General features: G+C 45.0%; 2 protein-coding genes across 4 annotated transcripts in view; both read left to right on the forward strand.

Annotated features, from left to right (window-relative positions):
• Nucleotides 1-828: 828 nt before the first annotated feature.
• On the forward strand, nt 829-17222 carry bicc2 (bicaudal C homolog 2). The gene is made up of 19 exons (XM_042073882.1): nt 829-1308; nt 2930-2976; nt 3589-3658; nt 3778-3857; nt 3964-4125; nt 4405-4458; nt 5093-5287; nt 5649-5909; nt 9413-9544; nt 9860-10049; nt 10234-10373; nt 10729-10889; nt 11164-11269; nt 11956-12001; nt 13029-13180; nt 13595-13808; nt 14648-14814; nt 16450-16549; nt 16732-17222. Exons 1-19 carry the CDS (start codon nt 1035-1037, stop codon nt 16860-16862), a joined length of 2682 nt encoding a protein of 893 aa, XP_041929816.1. The 5' UTR covers nt 829-1034; the 3' UTR covers nt 16863-17222.
• A 2148-nt stretch (nt 17223-19370) lies between these two features.
• spock1 (SPARC (osteonectin), cwcv and kazal like domains proteoglycan 1) overlaps nt 19371-20063 on the forward strand; it is a 204315-nt gene continuing 203622 nt past the window's right edge. For all 3 annotated transcript variants that reach the window (XM_042074782.1, XM_042074783.1, XM_042074784.1), the window contains exons 1-2: nt 19371-19560; nt 20062-20063. The exon at nt 20062-20063 is cut by the window's right edge and continues 175 nt beyond it. The gene's annotated coding sequence lies outside the window, so the exon portion shown is untranslated. The remainder of the gene's footprint in view (nt 19561-20061) is intronic.

Genomic DNA, 20063 nt, shown 5'->3' on the forward strand with positions numbered 1-20063 from the left:
TGTTCGTGGAGAGGCCCTTTCATCCTCTGCATTGTTCCAGAGGTCCTTCCCTGAAAGAAGCCCCCCCCCCCACTCCACCCCCCCTTATCCTCGTCCCATACCCCTCCCCTTGGCGAAGGAATGTCAAACTCTTCTCCCCCTGTGAAAAGGAGGAGGGCTTTGGTGGTCTATACTGGACCCATGGTCCCAGCATTCATAATGAAATGATAATACATGCACTGCTGTTGGACAGCAATGTATGTTTCATTTACAATTTGCAGGTATTGGCTTCATTTTTGTCTGAGAAACTACACAGACTTTTAGAGAAACTGGTTCCAACCAATCAATCATTCAGGCCCAGGAGAAAAATAAAGCTCTTCTTTGCACAGTAACCACAGGCATAAAGTGATCTACTTTTAATATAGCACTGAAATACCTCCACCCCAGCATACTTTAATTCAATCCATATTTGTATTAAAAGAAATTAACATGTTTCTCCAAAAATAACAATATCTCCTCCACCACATCTGCTATGGAATGCAACTCCCTCTCTGATGTGTGTGTGTGTGTGTGTGTGTGTGTGTGTGTGTGTTTGTGTGTGTTTGTGTGTCTGTCTGTGTATGTGTGTGGTTACATGACTCCCAGTGTTTCTGAGTTTGTGTGAGCAGAGCATGTGTGTGATCAACCAAGATGGGTTGGTTGTCAGTGGCTTATTGAATCTGCCTTGCCCCCCTTTTTCCTCCTGATTTTGTTCTCAGTTTGCATGTGTGCGTGTGTGTGTGCATGTGTATGTGTGTGTGTGTGTCTGTGTGTGTGTGTGTGTGTGTGTGTGTGTGTGTGTGTGTGTGTGTGTGTGTGTGTGTGTGTGTGTGTTTGGAGGAGTAATGATTGTGAGGGGGCGGGAGTGTTCCTGGACCCCCTCTCCTTGTCTCCTTGGTCACCCTGATAGTCACTAACACAGACTCCCTCTTGCTCTCTCTCCCTCTCGGGCACACACACACTCACTCACTCACACACACTCACTGACACTCGCACACACACACAGGCACACTCTCATGGCCACCACAGAGGAGCAGATCGCTCTCTGTCCAGATGGACCCGAACAGTCTGCGCCTGATACCGGGCCAGGGCCTGACCACAGCCAAAGTGAAGCCCGGCACCAGCAGGCACCGCTCGACAGGGATGAGGAGGAAGAAGAGGAGGAGGAGGAAGAAGAAGGAGCAAACTCAGTGCCCGGGTCGGAATCCGCAAGTCCGGAACATCCCGACCCAGACTGGGTGGAAGAACGGTTCCGGATTGACCGGAAGAAACTTGAGACGATGCTCTACAGTGAGTTTGCATCTTTTCCGTGAAAGCTTCTCTCTCTCTGTGTCGTCTGTGTGTGTGTGTGTGTGTGTATGTTTGTGTGTGTATAAATGCCACCCAGTTGACATGTTGTCCATATACAATAGACTGAGCAAAATATGTTTTTCATGTGTTGATCCACCACCACAGTAGTTAAGTGGTGCGTTCCTTTTAGAGTAAAGTATTAGTGCTTGGCGTGAATTCATGTGGATAACCTGCCATGACTGTCACAGTCGCATGCCTGAGTGATTAACTTCAGTTGTGCCTTATCCATATACATGTTTAAATTCTGTGTAAAACCACCACTTCTGCTCCTTTGGTCAACATAACTGGACAGTTCCTGGGGAAGTTCTTTTTGATGTTGTGTGTGTATTTGAAGTACTCTGGCTGCTGAGATTGATGCCTAATCTAAGTAAAATGGTTGGAGGGTAGGTGGCTGTCTGTCTCTTGACGGAGCGCCTCTAGTTGTTTTATTCATGGCCGTGTGGTGGGGAGTGTGTCTTATCGCCTGACGGCAGCTTTGTGACAAATGAGCGCTCTGTTGGTTTAAAGTGTCTCTGAAAGGCAGGATGACTTCTCCGCGTGATTTACTGAAGGCTGTTTTTCGCTTCAAGGTGGATGTAGACTGTGTTTTGACGGGCGTACTTGTGTACGTGTGTGTGTGTGTGTGTGTGTGTGTGTGTGTGTGTGTGTGTGTGTGTGTGTGTGTGTATGTGTTTGTTTTTGTATCTGGTCTTATTGGTGTGCATTCAGTCCTTACTCTGTGGAAGTTTACTGTGTACTAGTTTTTCTTTTGGCAGCAGTATGACATTTTCTGTGGTTAGGAAGTATGTGAAGTTGTTTTTTTGTAGTTTCTCAGTCAAATTGGATGGGGGGTTTCTGCGTCAGTGTTGTCGCAAGTAAAATACCTCCGCTCTGACAAGTTGTTTCTCTGGAGTTACTCACTTGCTTTCTCCCCCTTGCTCACTCCCTCTCTCTCTCTCTCTCTGGCCCACTCTCTTTCCCCTCTCACTCACGCTGATCACTTGCCCATTCTTCAGCGCTGGGCTGCGTAACCCATGGCGATGTGCGGAGGGGGCTGCGGGTTCACCCTAACCCTGTAAATGTCAGTGTGGAGGTGATGCCCTTTAAAAATGTTTACGTTCCTCCACCCCCTGCTTTTGGAGTCACTGCTCAGCAGCGTATTTAAACTAAACACTATTTAAATGTTTGGCTGACTCAAGTCTCAAGCCTCTGGCTATAACTGAGAACCACAATTATGCAGATGTCAGCAAAGCATTAGCGGTAAAGACAGCAAGAGAGATAGGGAGAAGGAGGGAGGAAGGGAGAGAGAGAGAGAGAAACTCAAAGTTAAAATATGCAGTTCGGGCCACACAAATGTTGATTCCTCGGTCTACTCTGTTATGACCTATCTTAAAAATTCACTTATTTTATCACATCTCACACACTTGCAAAAAAGGTTTTCCACATTTTCCAATAATTATACCTGTTTTCATGTGTGTTTACTTGGTTTCATTAGCACAGATTTGTTGTATCTGTATGTTTATATGTGAGTTATTATGTTATTCTAACATTTGTACCATAATGTTACTCTGCAATATTTTAGCTCCTAAGGATGGGAAAGGGCTGACAGGAGAAGAGTTCTTTGAAAAGGTGAGGAGAATGATGAAACTTTAGTTTGGACATCATTATATCATAAAATAAATCACATAATATAATGAAAGCCTGCCACAAACAAAGTAATATCACCCTAATGTCATACAAAGAAATACAATTTGTCACTGATATTAATGATTTAGTCAGTGGTGGACTGAAATAGCAGCTACAGAGACAGCAATCTCACACAGAGCAGCTACAGAGTTTCACCACATTTGTTTCTGTTAGCTTGACATGAATGCAGACGTGGGGAAGGAAATTATGGATAGATCACCTGTTTTGACATGCTAATTACCCAGTGTCTTTGTTGAAAGGGAGCTATCTATTGTATTTGTGATATTGCGTGTGAGAGAATGTGTGTGTGAGAGTGTGAGTGTGAGTGTCTGTGTGTGTGTGTGTGTGTGTGTGTGTGTGGGTGTGCGTGTGCGTGTGTGTGTGCGTGTGCGTGTGCGTGTGCGTGCGCGTGCGCTCGCGCGCGCGCGTGTGTGTGTGTGTGTGTGTGTGTGTGTGTGTGTGTGTGTGTGTGTGTGTTTCTCAGCCTCTGTCAGAGAGCCTTTTTCTCACTCTGACACCTGGCTCTGACATCTCTCAAACACTATCTTGTGACAGGTGATGAAGGAAACTAACACCCAGGTGAAATGGCCTTCGAAACTCAAAATTGGAGCCAAGTCAAAGAAAGGTTTGATACCCAAAGAACTGAAAGAAATTTATTTTCACACTTGCTCATCAGTTCATGGAAATGAACTCTTTCTTTTCCTGATCATGATTCACATGCCAGCTTTGCAAACTTTCCTGCAGACCCCCATGTTAAAGTGGAAGGAAAAAAAGAAAATGTGCAACAGGCAAAAAAGAAGATTCTGGAACTTCTTGAGACAAAGGTTACTACCAACACACAATTAGTTTATCTCTTGCCATATCACACATTAGCCAACACACATCAGCTTGATTGGCTACATGATTGGTATTCTTGTCTTTCTTCCAAAGGTCAACAAGGTCACCCTAAAAATGGATGTCACTCACACTGAACACTCTCACGTCATTGGTAAAGGAGGCGGGAACATCAAGAAAGTGATGGAGCTCACACTGTGTCACATCCACTTCCCCGACTCCAACCGTCACAATGCCACCGGGGAAAAGAGCAATCAGGTGCTGTTGCCAAGTGATCAGACCTTGCCATGGCAACGGCTTTACGATCCGCTATCAGTCACATTACTGTCTCGGGGCTATTATGGGCTACACTCAGACAATGATTGTCGAGCAACCTTGTAGTGTCATTTTACAGACTGGCCAATATGGTTGCAATCTGCTGCACATCAGTTTGCTTTCTCTAAGAGAAAAATTCTGTTTCCGATGAAGGATGATCCCCCAGAGTTCCAGAATGTGCACGATTTTATAAAAAATATGTTTCCTTTCCTGTCTGCTCAGGTTTCTATTGCTGGCCCAGTTGAAGGAGTGGAGGAGGCCAGGAGAAGAATACGTGTGAGTGTCCCCTTTTGATGACATCAGTCTATTAACAGTGAATGGTGTCATCCAAAGCAACAGTGTTTTGTTATTAATCAGACTCTGACTTATGGATGACAGCTGGGCATGGCAGCTGACAAACAAGTGAGATAAAATACATGGGCTCATTGGCATTTTTCACTGTCACATCAATCCGTACCCATCTGAATCATGTATCAAGAGGAGTGGGCCAGCATACACTCACTCCGTACCCATCTGAATCATGTATCAAGAGGAGTGGGCCTGCATACATCTGCCACTTAGTATCTTATTATCCTGTTTGTCATTATTTGAAAAAATTGAGAATGTCATTGAAACATTAAATTTCACTTTTGTCTCAGTACTTTGGCCACCAGCGTATATGCTAATACAATGCCATGAGCAGTAGGTTTAGTTCATATGTGATACTTTGCTTGTTTCTTGACTTTGCATTTGCCACTCAATTTAAATTAGGTCCTAAAGTGCTCCTGTTGCTTCTGTTCCTGTTCCTGGGTTAATGTTTTTCTTGCTCTGCATTAAATGCATACTCTTCATTTTAGCTGTGTTATGATTACATTAGAGATCACTGAGCACACGTGGTTGGTGTATTCTTTCACTCAACTGTGCTCTACAGGATCTGCAGCCGCTGGTCCTGACCTTTGACCTGCCGGTGAACCTGATTTCCGGAGTGCTGCCTGACGCGGGCTCGCCGGTGATTCAGCACGTTGCCCAGGCGTTTGGCGTGAGTGTGAGCTTCCGGGCGCAGCCCAAGCTCTACTGCAGCAGCTGTGTGGTGCGTGGTCTGCAAGGCAACAGCACTGCCGTCAAGGTCAGTTACACACACACACACACACACACACACACACACACACACACACACACACACACACACACAAACACACACATAAACACTCGCCCATGTTTATACATAAATATGCACATACAGTATACATACCACGTAACCTTGACTAAGGCAATTACCTACGATACATAGTCAAGGTCATGGAAAGTAACACACACACACACACACACACACACACACACACACACACACAAATAGACAATCTCACATACACACACATATATGCTTGCATCTGTATCTGGCTGTACACAGACGTTATTGGTATGCAACAGCACCCCACCCTGAGTCCTGTCTCCTACAACCCCCCCCCCCACCCCCTCTCTCTCAGAAGGCCACCTGCGTACTGATGGAGCTGCTGTTGGGGCCCGAGGCCGCCGTCTCCGGGGCAACGCCGGTGAGCGCGCAGCTGGATGTGACCTCGCAGCAGCACCTCTTCCTCCTTGGCCAGAACGGCGCCAACTTCCTGAGCGTCATGCACCAGACGCAGACCCAGATCGTGTTGCCCGACCTCAGCGCCCCACAGAGTGCCCCCTCGCTCCTCATCCAGGGCAACGCCGACGGCGTCTGCCTGGCACGCCAGCAGCTCATGGTGAGTGCGAACATCGCCAGCACAACACACACACACACACATACTCACACACACACACACACACACACACACACACACACACACACACACACACACACACACACACGACACACAACAGAAGACACACAACACGCACACAACACAGCAGGTTCACCAGCAACACTGTTGGGGGCAGACGTTGACCCCTACTGGGCGGGACATCATCTTCAAAACACACACATCTTATCCTACCTAAACACACTCACACCTCCTCTGTTTCAGACTGCCTGTTTGTGGTCTCAGTGAGTGAGTGCAGTGAATGGGAATTTTGCTCCAGCTCCCCATCTGGGTCTTTTAAACAACGTAGGAAAGTAATAACCATTCTCATGCCACAGATTTGTCAGGAGCACGAGGCATTGATCTCAATGAGCAGACTAGCTTAAGTAACACTTAATAAAGAATAAAGAGTGTGCCGGGAGTGGGAAAAGTTCAGGTTGTAGGAAGTGAAAGTCCTGCCATGTTATCATCACGCTCCCGCTGCGAACCAGCTGATTCCATTCATTAGTTCTGCCTCCTGGTTCAAAAGCTAATTAGACGATCCAGATGGCGGTCTCAAAAAATAGCAAAGAGCACTTCCTCCTTCAGACGTTGGAAATTCCACCTCTGGGCGCCTGCTCGTCTGGTCGTTCCTCGTTTAAATTTGGAATTAGCGAAAAAAAAACAGAGAATTTGGTAATAAGTGAAATGTCATAATTTCCTGCTCAATTTCTAGTGCAGACTCCCTCAGGCTAAGATGCCAGTTTTGAATTATTTAAATGAGAAAACAAGGCCCTGTTTTGCCTATTTAATTGTGTAATTACTTCTGCACAAGTGCTGGTAAAATATTGGTTTATAACAACAACAAGCGCCCTAATTATGTGTTGGGGAAGCTACTGTGAGGGCATAGCTTGGCATGCAACCAATTACTTAACACTTGAAGAAGTTGAACTATACCAAAGCTAGCAAAGGGAAAAACCTAGTTCGGCTAACTAAACCTACATATAAAAATAGTTCTACTTATTCTATTTAGGCATTAAGCTGATGGCCCTTATCCAGAATGACTTACAGAGAGCTCATTACAGGGACAGTTCCCCTGGAGCAGCCTTAAGTGAGTGCTTAGAGGCACAGAAGTGACAGCCCCTGGTATTGAACCCACAACTTTCTGGCATTTCACTTGGATGTCCAGAAAGTCCAGTGGAATACCTAAAGTGTGGACCACCATGCACTAAATGTAATATACTCAGAAGTGTAATGTGAAATTTTAACAACATACAGTATGTGTGATATGAAAATATAACAAAATGAAATACACAAAAGTCACATGTCATCAACACATTTAAAGGGGCTCTAAGAGATATTACCCAGTTTCTAAGCTAAACCATTTTTTGTCACATACAGCAAACATCACCTCACCATCCGCTAGCTGCCTATGCCCTGAATACACTGTAAAAAAAGTAATCTGTGGACAGCCCAGGCTCCAAAAACTGCAACAAATACAACTTGGTTCAGACTGGACTATAAAAACATAACAAACTGTTCCAGACAATCACCGACGAGATGCACGTTTTAGAGAGTTTCAATTGCAGGGGGGGGGGGGGGGGGGGTAGCGAGCTATCTCTCGTTACCCATCATCACTTAGAGCACCTTTAATTTGTTGTTCACAGGTCACACATGAAGAAAGAAACAAAAAACGTTATCTCGAATTCTCTGGTTTCAGAGCATGACAGCACACTGAAAAACTGTTACACTTACACTAAGCTAGATAAACAGCTATAAAGACATATACTGTACACAGACACACACATACTGTACATAAACACACACACACACACATACACACACACACACACACACTCTAGTTAAACCAACCAAGCAGCCTCTTCCTCCTCTCCTCCTCCTCCAGCTTGGCTTTCTCTGCTGGGGTTGGGTACTTTTGCCCCTCAGGCTGTTGGGTCTGCTGCTCACCCCTGCACACTCTTGGCTGCTATTGTGCCAGTTCAGTATCGGATGAGGCACAGGCTTCTTGCTCTACTGATGCTGAGTCTGAATATCAATGGGACATCTGTGATATCATAAAATGAAAGAAAACCCTCATGTAGAGTAGGCTAAATCTAAATAATGGGCGTTCTGGTGCTTTTTAAAATTTTATTCCAAGCAACGACAGAAACAAAAAATGCTGATTATTTAAGCCAAGTGTTGAAATCTGCATCCTTCTGTTGCACACTGCACTCTGTGTTCCTCTGACAGTCTTTCCAGTTCTTCATGTGCCCCTGCCACTCTCTCTGTCCCCCAAGTTCCTTCCTACCTTCCTACCTCCACTAGTTTAAAGAGTGAAGGTCACAGCCACAACAGCCTGAAGGCCATGGCCACAATAGCATGCCATGCGGGTAATATAAATGTGTACAGGTGTTGGGGGTCTTGTTTGAGGGCGCTGCATGGGTCCCTGGTGGGTGCTCTGTTGCGGTTATTTATTCACATCATGACAAACACAGTATGGGTTACCCATTACACAGTGATGCACATGTTAATGGTACACTATGCACTTTTAGGTATTTTTGGCAAGTGTAGATCTTCCTCTAGTGTTGTGATGTATGTATATGAAGGGTTCAGATGCAAAAGCCTCTAAATGCCACCTATGTCAAAAATGAGATAAAGATGGTGAGGGGATGCTCTCCACACATAGTATACGCTAATCAAATAATTTAACTTCTAAACCCACTAAATACCACTCTCTTCCTGGTCTGAAATATCGATTTATAGGCAAAAACCTATAGGAGCCTGAATTTAAATGCTCATTTAAAAGAAAAGTGGTCAGACGGATTTAGAGGGTTTTGCATCTGAACTCTTCATATGTTACTCTGTTATTGTAAATAGCAAACTTATCCCCCCTGTACACAATGCAAATGCTTTTGTTTTGTTTGGAGGTGAATGATTAAATCTATTGACAAGGTAATGTTTCACGATTCATGCCAGATTTGTCTCACCGCTCTTGGGAGTTGCATGGCTGGTTTTCTCGGTAGGGACTCTACCTACATGTTGTCTATGTTGTATAGCTATGCTAAAGTAGGTGAACGATTCGGCTATTACAAGTTTGTTTACCATCAAATTGGCTTTGTAAAGGTGAAAATATTGCATAGTGTGCCTTTAATATGCATGCACATACACACTATGTGGTATTAATTCTGGAAGGACAGACTTAGGACATACCTATGTAAACAGCGGACACAGTAATGCAATATTTTGTAAGGATGGACAAAATGCTTTTTTGGTTTTTAGGTTTCCCTTGATTCAAATTTCAAGATTCAGAGCCACTTTCTCTTATGTTAAGATGTGCCAACCGACTGATGAAACTCTTATGTGTGGCAAATTGAGGGCATTAATATGTTAAGCCAGAAATCCTGCCAAGGACCAATTCTGGCAGGCACACTTGACCTGCTGATCGACTGAGCTGGCCTGATGCCCCCTGTCTCTCTGTGATCATGCAGGACTGCCTGCCGGTGTGCCTGATGTTTGACATGAAGGAGGACGGGGAGACGGACCCGAGGAAGCTGGCCCAGATGATGCAGAGCCTCGGGGTCTTCATTAGTGTCAAGCCCAAGGTCAAACAGGCGGCCAAGGTAGCCCTCCACTCCACCTAATCACCATAGCCTGTGTATGACTGGACTGCAAAGCACGTGTGTAGTCTTGAGGAGTGTCCATTTCCTATTACTTCTTCCTGCTACTCTGTGGATATTTTCTTTCTCTGGTTAAATTAGAGGGCAGCTGTTTTCTGTAGTTATGGGGACACATATACACATCTAATATCTGGCCTTTGTGACTATCCCCCCCTCTTGTAAAATGTAAAATGTCTTCCTCTGTAATCATAAATGAGGAGATAGGAGATATGAAACAGAAGTGTTGTGATTGGCATGAAGGAATGCTTTGTTTGCCAGTCTGCGGTGGTAAAGGGCCTGGAGAGGAACATTGCCAGTGTGTATGAGGCCAGGCGCCTGCTGCTGGGGCTGGACTCCAGCGAGGGCTCTGGGACAACCAAGCCCATTTGTGACCCTCTGCTGGCTGGCAACGGCCTGGCCAGCTACTGGCTCAACATGCTAATGCAACAGCTGCGCCTGAATGACACTGGTGAGTGTGTGTGTGTGAGTGTGTGTGTGTGTGTGTGGATGTGTACTGTATGCGTGTGTGTATTTGTGTACATTTGTGCACACATTATCTTATTTGAATCTAGTTACTTAAATATTGTATATGCTATGGACCCTCCTGTGAGTCTGGAATAAAGATTGATTTGAATTGAATCTGGCACCCCCAGGTGTAGTGCCCTCTTCTGATGGCGGGATTAGCTCGCTGTTGCCAGTTAAGCCACGCCCTTCACCTCCACCTGGTCTCTCGTCGCCGTCAGAAGAGGGGAGGATGGGAGGGCTGAGGGGAACGGACTCCAAATTGGAGAAGGTCAGTCTGAATTTCACAGCTGGACGTCTTTTAAAGCAGCACTAAGGAGTTTGGATTTAAAACTAGCAAGCTATCGCTAACGACATAAAAAGCATGCAGAAACCCTGCAAACACCAACAACAGCACAGCTTGCACTGGAAAAGCCTCTTAGCATGCTAAATGTGGTTGATGATGTCATGCTGTGAAAGCTTTTATATTTTCATGGGGTGGTCCAACCTGCACCACAGACTTACGTCCTGTTCAGCCTGTGTGGCTAGTAGAACAGTTGACTGGTGCTTTGAGTGAAAGTTTTTGAAAAATGTGAATGTGTTCACGTGGATAAATGGACTACATAGTGAGAATTGGTCCCCTACAGATCCCTGAAAATGAGGACCAGCCCGTCTTATCAGAGGGTGAGGACGCCGGTCATCAGAAGACTCCGGAATTCACCGATGTCATGGAGGTTGTCGTGAGGACAGCAGGGTCAGTCAGAAGAGCCAGCCTATCAGATGCCTACAGAGACCTGAGCCATGCGAGGTATTCATAATGATGAGGATGTGCTTCTGCATCATTTTCCATTCTTTCCAGGGTGTCTTGAAGTCCTTCGGCATGTTCAGTCTTACAACACATTTTAATTCCAAACTGTCTGAGAATTTAAATGTCTTTCCCTAATATGCGATGCCCTCTTTCCAGAGAGTCTAGAACCCCCTTCGGCATGTCCAGTGCACATTGGGTGATGTGACTCATGCACGTTACGTGGGAATGTAAATGTCTCGTCTATTAATATCTGTTGCCCTCCTCCACCCTGTAGACTCCTGAGGGCCGAGATGGAGCCACTGAACAGGAGGCACGACAGGCGATGCAGCCTGAGGTTCACCCCCTCTCTGGAGACATGCTCAAACGCCAGCAACAACGAGGTACTGTACGACACACACACACACACGCACACACACACACACACACACACACACACACACACACACACACACACACACATTGACAGACAAATTAAAGGAAAAACAATGAGCACGAGGACAGATAAGAAATAATCTATGCACTGCTAGGTCAGGGCCAATGAATTAAAGATGCTGTGGCGCATCCACGGCAAATTGAGTTGGCAGGCAGACAGTTTACACCTCGAGAGTGACAGCACAATTAGTGTCGGGCGTGTGGCGCCCTTAGGACATCAGCGCTGTAAACTCAAATACAGCGTCCCAGCGGCTTAAGAGAAACGGTTTGTTGTTCATTTCCAAGCTTTCACACTGTCAACATTATCTGGCTCTCGTAGGCCTGAGGGGGATTTCTGAAGCTTGGCTTTGGCTCCGAGATGAATATTCAAAGTCAGTAGCTTTTCCTCCACTTTGAAAGTAAATTGAAGTTGCCCTCGAGTGGATGCAGTGAATTATTGTATTTGCCTTGGCTAAAACAGTTTCTGCAGTAGTAATGAAGCCGCACTCTTGACAGGAAGTGCCAATGCCAAGAACAATAAAAACACAGGAAATCTAGTTTCCACACTTCTCTTCTCGAGAGAAGGTGTAATTAATTTATTGTTTTGTTAAATTATTTGTATATGTGTGTGTGAAATTTATTTATTTCTTTGCAGGATGAATACCATGACTATGAGAGGAAGAAACAGCTCGCAAACCAAGGTGTGATTTATGTTCTTTATGGTTTGGTTGTTTTGATCAGGTTCGATACTATTTTGCGTGTTCCTGTGCAATGACAAGAATGCATGTACTTTTTAATACCGAACATTATCGTGAACGTTCATTCCACCATCACTCAGCACAGAGATATTAAATATGGCACGGAATCATACTGTGCTGTGTGCAACTGTTTTGTGGTCCAGCCCTGCATCTGTTTTGTATTTATATCATTGATTGAGGAACGAAATGCATTAATTTACTGGTATATGCCATCGTGCCCCAGTGGTGATTAAGGGAGCCCATTCGGCTCTGCCAAACGGGTGATGAAGGGGATCCATTTAGGTGGGACTCGGTGCCAAATAGGTAATGGAAGGAGCCCATGCAACCATGGTGGCGTGCCAAAGACATAACAGAGCGAGGCTGCACCACCCACTAATTATCACTGCACATGCGCACACACACACACAGAGTTCCAAACTGTTTATCATTTACAATGAGGAATATTGTGGTGGTTCTTTGCCAAATGACAGCAAGTCCCTTCACTGTGTGCAGTTTAATGGGATTATAAATTAGGAGTCTGAATAAACCATCTGCTATGTCCAAACACACACACACACACACACACACACACAAAGAGAGTCACAGGTCCTCTGACAGGCAGTTATTAAGTTGTTTAATTAGGCTTCAGGTGTTAAATAATGCAACTGGATTAATACGTAAGCCTTTTCAATTACCACAGAGTTCTCAACACTGGGCTTCTGAGAGGGATATGCATGCTGGTTGTTTTCCATTCATAGCTGTGTGTACATGCACGTTTTTATAAATACAAAATACACACATGCATGTTTTTATAAATACAGTACTAAATAAGTAACCTATAAATACAAATAAAGTAACCTATTTTATGAATACAATTAAAGTAACCTAAACTAACCACAGGAAATCCAGGTGTGTGTGTATGTGTGTATTTGGATGTGCATACAGTACGTAGTGTTTCACCTGTCCCGTGCATGTTGAACGTGTTTTGCAGCTATGCAGAAGAAGCCGGTGGTGACGGAGGTGCGCACCCCCACAGACACCTGGAGTGGCCTGGGCTTCTCCAAGTCCATGCCGGCCGAGGCCCTCAAGGAGCTGCGCTCCGTCAGTCGCCGCTCCTACCGCTCCTACCTGGGCAGCCAGCAGGTGTGTGTGTGTGTGTGTGTGTGTGTGTGTCTCCCGCCACGCCAAACCCTGAGAATACACAGTATTCCGTCACACACACTTGGCTAACACCATCCATATTTGAAATCTGAAGCACAGTATGTTTGATGGGCACTCCATTTGCACACTAAATCCAATGAAGTAGTAGTGCTCTTTAGCTAAGTGCACATACTCAAATGGGAGCTAAGCAGAAGATTAATAAAGCTTGGCTTTAGTGTATGTAAGTGCTAGCAAAGTATCTTACAATTACAGGCTGGTAAAGGTGCCTTTTTCAGTCCACAGTGACTAAGACCGAAGTGTCCTTGTTGACATATCACTGCATGTGCCTCATTCTGTGTGTGTGTGTGTGTGTGTGTGTGTGTGTGTGTGTGTGTGTGTGTGTGTGTGTGTGTATAGCCATCATGGACACAGGCAAGTGTAAAGGATCGGATGTGTAACGGCAGCGACTCCGAGAACTGGAGAGAGCGGCGAGGCTCGGCATCATCAGCGTCTTCTGCCACTTCTTCGTCACCTTCATCCTCATCATCCTCCTCTCCCTCCTACTCATCCCCCGCTACCTCCAGCTCACTATTTGGGTCTGCAGCAAGCAGAGGGCATGTTGACAAACCCTGTAAGTACAATTTGTGCATGACTAAGTCTGTGTGTGTTTGTGTGTGGGTGTGTGGGTGTGTGTGTGTGTGTGTGTGTGTGTGTGTGTGTATGAAAATAAATGAGTTATTGTTGTCTCTCCCTCTCTTCCCACCTCTCCTCTCTCAGAGCAAACACACAATAAAAGAGTGTGAGGGCATCCCCTCAACTGATGAGTGCTCAATAGATAATCATGAGCAGGCATAGTATCTAAGCCAGGTGTTGGTTCTGCTGTCCCACGGGACGTATTTAATCCGAATGAATAAACACCAACGCGATCACTAAATCAGGATTATTTGAGGCCCTCTGAGGTTGCACTGACATTTCCATTTGGTTTACGACTTTCATCAGGCTTCTTGGAGTTTCTTTGTGTTTGTGTTGATTTGCGTCCGGGGATTGTTTGTGGTTTTGCAACCAAAATTAACTGAGCGAAACAAATAAATAAACGCAATAGAACACTCTTTTTCTCTCATCCTTCTCTCCTCTCATCCTTCTCGCTCCCGTCCATACAAACAACCTCATCAAAAAAGCTCTGACTCGGGAGCACTTTCCTCCAGGTCTGTTTCTGTCTGTCACTAGAGCCCTTTCAGACAACTTTGTGATGTGGACTGGAAAGCTTAGGTTTGCCACCACAGATTTATTCCCTCGGGTTGTTTACATTATGGACTAGACACATCACACACATTAAACCTTCTCAGCACTCATTGAGAATCGTTTTTTATAGCATTTTGCTCGCAGCTTTTATGAACCTCATTGGCTATGCTGTGAAGAGAGGACAGAAAATAGTGAGCTTCTCCATCTCTTCTCTCCTCCACCCTGCAGCTGAGAGCAACTCCAACTGCGGCCACCATTTTGAGGTGATGTCCTCAGCAGGCAGACCTGGGACAGGTGGAGCCCCGGGCCACCTCCCCGAGCCGGACGATGACCTTCCTGAGCTGCTGAGCCAGCTGGGTCTGGCCAAATACATTGATGTGTTTCAGCAGCAGGAGGTGAGAGAGAAAGACACACACACACACACACACACACACACACACACACACACACACACACACACACACATACACACACACACACACACACACACACACACACAAAAAAAGATCTCAAGCAGCAGGACCATGCCCTGTAGCTTTCAATGACAACAATAACGCATTATGCACACAACACAGTGGCGTAACTATAGTAGGTGCAGCAAGTGCAGTCGCACCAGGGTCGCTACCCCCGCCCTGCCTCCTTTTTTTTTTTTAGAACATTAAGAATCAAACTATCAAATAAAAACGGCTAAATCAAATTACCATCTTTCTTTGTCGTCATACTGTTTCGCCAGAGTTTCTTTCTTTCTACTGAGATGCAGCAAGGATTTCTGGGTAGGCTAAGTGATTTGTTGTGATTTTTTGAATGGATGGTGGCTGCACATTTCAGTCATTGTTCCGACCAAAATGCCCTTCAAACACAAGAGCGGCTGCAAGAAGCGGCAGGAGCGTAAAGAGCAAGGGGCAAGGGTGGCAACCAAGAGTGACCGTGAGGACAGGACACCTAGTAGCAGCAGCAGCAGTAACTCTAAACAGTCATGCAACAGGTAGGCTAATCTCAGGAGCAGGCTACAGCCTAACATCAAACATACAACAGGTTGGATATGTCCTAGTAATCATCAGAGCATTACATATTGGGAACATCGTTGACAATTTTGCACAATGAAAGGCTCGTAAGATGGCCTCCTTCTTCTAATGGCCTAATTCACGCATATTGGGGATTGTATGCATATGAATGATTTTATTTGGTTTCTGCACGGTTAAATAAGTTTGGCTACATTAAGTTTTGTTTCTGCGCAGTGTGAGTTTATAAGCAAGCAATCTACGCTTGCAGTTTCAGCAGAGGGTTGAAGAGGCGCATTGAGCGAATTGAGTGTTCCCATAATTCCATGCGAGTTGATGTTAAGTATAAGTAAGTATATATACTTTTTTGATCCCGTGAGGGAAATTTGGTCTCTGCATTTTATCCAATCGGTGAATTAGTGAAACACAAACAGCACACAGTGAACACACAGTGAGGTGAAGCACACACTAATCCCGGCGCAGTGAGCTGCCTGCTTCAACGGCGGCGCTCGGGGAGCAGTGAGGGGTTAGGTGCCTTGCTCAAGGGCACTTCAGCCGCGGCCCTTGAGCAAGGCACCTAACCCCTCACTACTCCCCGTTAATGCAGTAATATTAGATTACCCTGGCCTGGAGGCTGTTAATAAAATTATTTTTAATGTTTTCACATGTAATGGATCCTATGTAGTCGTGTGTTTTTTATTTGAAATTGTAATCTGTAACTACTAAACTACTTCGGTGCCTCAGGCCCTTTGCATAAACAATTGAAGTCACCCTTAATGTGTATTGCATGTATCAGAGCTAATTCATCCTGGTCCAAAGTATGTCGGTATGGGACCCACGTAGCGCTCTTGCACCTGGGCCCAGCATTGGTTTGTTACGCCACTGACACAACATTAATGCATAAACATACTATCTTCTACCACCAAATAGACTTTATATTCTCCTTCTCTCACTCTCTCTCTCTGTATTCCTCTATCCCTCTTCTCTCTCTGTCTGTATTTCTCTATCCCTCTCTATCTCTCCCAACAGATTGATTTTCAGACATTTCTGACCCTGTCAGATGAGGACCTGAAAGAAGTGGGTGTGTTGACGTTTGGCGCACGGAGAAAGATGCTTCTGGCTATCACAGGTGAAAAGGGCTCAGATGCTGATTTGTGTGTGGGTGCTTGGTGTCGGTGCTTGGTGTGTTGTACATGTTGTAAAGCCTGTTGAGACAGGACAAATGTCCAGCAAAGTATTACAGTTTTTTTACATTTTACATTTTATAAATACATATTTTAATTGCTCCTCTCTCTCCCTCACTCACATAAGACCTTAATAAAAATAAGAAGAAAGGACTGGAGCCACCCGCAGTGAAGGCGGGGTACCTGGAGGGTGGGGCCAGTGGGCGACTGCCTCGAATCGTGGATGTGGACATAGCGGCTCAGAGCAACCATTGGTGAGGGGACCTGTCAATCATCAGCAATCAACACTGGCAGACCAGGACCCTAGTTATCCAGAATAGAAGCCTCTGAAAGGAAACTGCAGATGCAAATGCTGATTTGATATCATCTCTGAAGCTGGTGCTGACTGAGCTATGGACTGTGTTGACAAAGTGTAATGCATTAGGCATATGTGAAGACATGTTTCTTTCCTAGAATCTTTTTATCTTTTATAATACATGCAATCTTTGTTTTTCCTTCTTTTTCATTTCATTTATATGTGAATTCAGGCCTTGTGCCATATGCAGTGTACAGAAACAAAAATGGGAATGCATCCTGAAAGCGATTAAAAGTCCTTAGTGATGCCAGCTCTTTTTTCTACCCTCAAGCAAAGACATCTTGTTTATTTCACAGACATTTTGTTCATATCATACCGCCCTCTGTGACCTGGGCAAATGGATAGATGTTTGATGTTAAACAAGATTATGTTTGTGTGCCTGGAAGACGATCTCATCTATCTTCTTTTACGCCCTCTCTCTCTTTTAAAATTGATTAAGAAATGCTTGTTTTCATGGTACTCTCAAATAATTAGCTGCTAGTCTCTAAACGTCACGCTAGGGGGCAATGTTGTCATCTGAAGATTCGGTATTTCGCATTAATTTTTCGCGCATCAGCAACCGCCAAAGCAGTCGTAATACAATTAAGTTTACAGAGCGTTTGAATTATAAGATGGTGTTTAATTCGTTCAATCCATTGTTAAATAAATACATTACCATATTAATGAATGATTAAAAGCATTATTCAAAGTGTGAAATAAAAATGAAACGGAGCTCCATATTGGTGTCGTTTCACCTGAATGCTCATCTAAAAGTTTTCAATTAAAATTATCAACCGTAACCACGCGAGTGCCTAGTGCCTCAGTAGACCACGACAATTTATTAACTATACTGCTTTAATTCATTTCGATCACTAAAATACATATCTGGGCCGTATTTATTGCTCTGTGGAAAAAAAATGATAATAGGGTATATGCATTTAAATACACTAGCCTACTGTAGAAACTCTTCGCATGTAGCATATAGAGTGAGATTTCGACTGCCTTAAACTGAAAGCATTAGAATGCATAGCATAATTAGCATTAGGCTAATTGGTTGGAGTCTGGAGGACTGAGTGAAACTGTTGCAATGGGCTGACGAGTAAGTAGACCTCCTCTCTCCAAATTATCTTGAGGAAAAATTAGCCCACTGTGTGTGTCTCGCGATTATTTCAAAACGTGTCAATCACACCTGCTAATTTGAGGCGCAAGAAAATTGCGAGTTCTAATTATTTTGCGGCTTGTAGGTGCGAGACTTAATTAGGAACACATCAATCCTCTCTCATCCGCTCTGGCTCACCATGTAACAGATCACTCCGCGCCAGTCGCCAGCTGTGCATTCCCAAAGTTATCGGAACAGTCGTCCCGTAGGCGCCAGTCATTTCTCCCACGGGCCTCCAAGTGGACGCTGGAGAGAGCGCCAGCTCGCCTGACGTTCGTCACCTCAGCTGTGCTGCTCGTTTTTTCGCACTTATCTGATCTGTCACACACAATAGTAAATGAGTGTTGTTGCCCGGAGGAGGAACGGAGCAGGCTCTCCGCGTTCTTCCGTTGCCGCTCTGTGACATTCCCCGTGGACAGGGACGCCAAACCAAACCACCCGGGTAGACAGCTTAGCGACGGATGATCCTCGCGCATTATAACAACCACGCCACTTAAGGCCCCGTGTGGGCGTTCGGCTGTACAGAGTGGTGCAATTGGCACATATGGTCTCGCTTTCAGCCCATTAACATGCTGAATTATCAGCGGTGCCTCATGTACCGAACAGTAGCTGCCTCATCTGCTTCTATTTTGAAAAGACTGGCCAGGCCAGAAGACAACCGTCGAGCAGCAGTAGCCTTGACGCTAAATGCTGTAGTGAGTGGTGCTGAATGGACAGCGCCCTGCTGTCAGTTGACGCAGACCATATTTAGCATTATACACAAAATAGCTGTAATCAACTGTAATTAAATATGTCCATTGCCTCTGTGAACAACAATTACCATTTTGACTTTTCTTTTTTTTGTTGACTTTCTCTTATTGACGTTTCCAAAACACGAATAAAGGATTTTCAGGTAAAATGTGGACACTGGATCTAAAAAGTGACGCGTTATTGCTTCACACCACTGTTGGTCTTTGCTTACTAAAACAAACACTCAAAGCGCGCGTCAGAGAGAGACGGCTATTGATTTCTTTCTTTTAACACCATTGCCCACTGGGTTAACGTTATGACTTGGATGTAGCTAAACGTGGAATGTTTAGTGTGTGAATACGCTATTCCATTTTTGCTAAATCAATCTCACTTCTGCTGCCGTGTGAGTTGTGTGTGGAGGGGGGTTGTATGAGAGAGAGAGAGATTGAGAGAGAGAGAGGGAGGTAGCGAAAGCCAAGGACAGGGGCAATCGCACCAGGAGGCGGAGTTTACCGCGCACGGGTTACTGAGTGGGAGGAGACGGTCACCGTTCCGCGGCACAATCCTGCTGCTCTCGGACGGGCCCAGTATCACCACGGAGTTCGGAGCTAACACACGTCTCTCGGATATTTACTTACCCTGCACTACTTCCCAAAAACCTGCGCGTTTGACACCGGTGGAAACTTCATATTCCTGTTCACGTACCCTCAGGGGCCGGACGCAAGCTGTCTTTGGTGAGTCAAAGTGATGCGTATGCGCACACTTGCCTTTCCTTTATTCCCGTTTATAACAAAGCTAATTAGAGGGAGGAGAGACTGCCGCTCACGCTTGAGGTCCTACGCAAGCTCCCTTCCGATAGAAGATGATTCATTTGGTTTAAAGCAGTTAATCACCAAACATGTTTCCACGAGAGGGGGAGACGGTGGCACTAATCCGTGCTCAGTGTTCCACCTGCCTCAGTTTTCAAAATCTGTGTGACAAGTAGTGCAGTCTCTCCGTTATACTTTGAGGAATTATTCCTGTCAGGTGAATTTCTGGTATCTTCCTTTAAGCTTTGCCAGTTTAACAATGATTTAGGCTATACTATTTCAACTTCAGGTGCCTTCCAAACGGATCTAATCTGTAGAGCTTCCTTTTGCGCATTTGCACATTTTTAGCACACAGCAACTCTCCCCCTCTCTCAATCCCTTCTTCTGCGCCGTCTCCTTATTAAGTGTATATTCGTTTCTTTTTAGAC

This window comes from Alosa sapidissima, chromosome 20 (genome assembly GCF_018492685.1).
Source record: "Alosa sapidissima isolate fAloSap1 chromosome 20, fAloSap1.pri, whole genome shotgun sequence".
Taxonomy (NCBI): Eukaryota; Metazoa; Chordata; class Actinopteri; order Clupeiformes; family Clupeidae; genus Alosa; species Alosa sapidissima.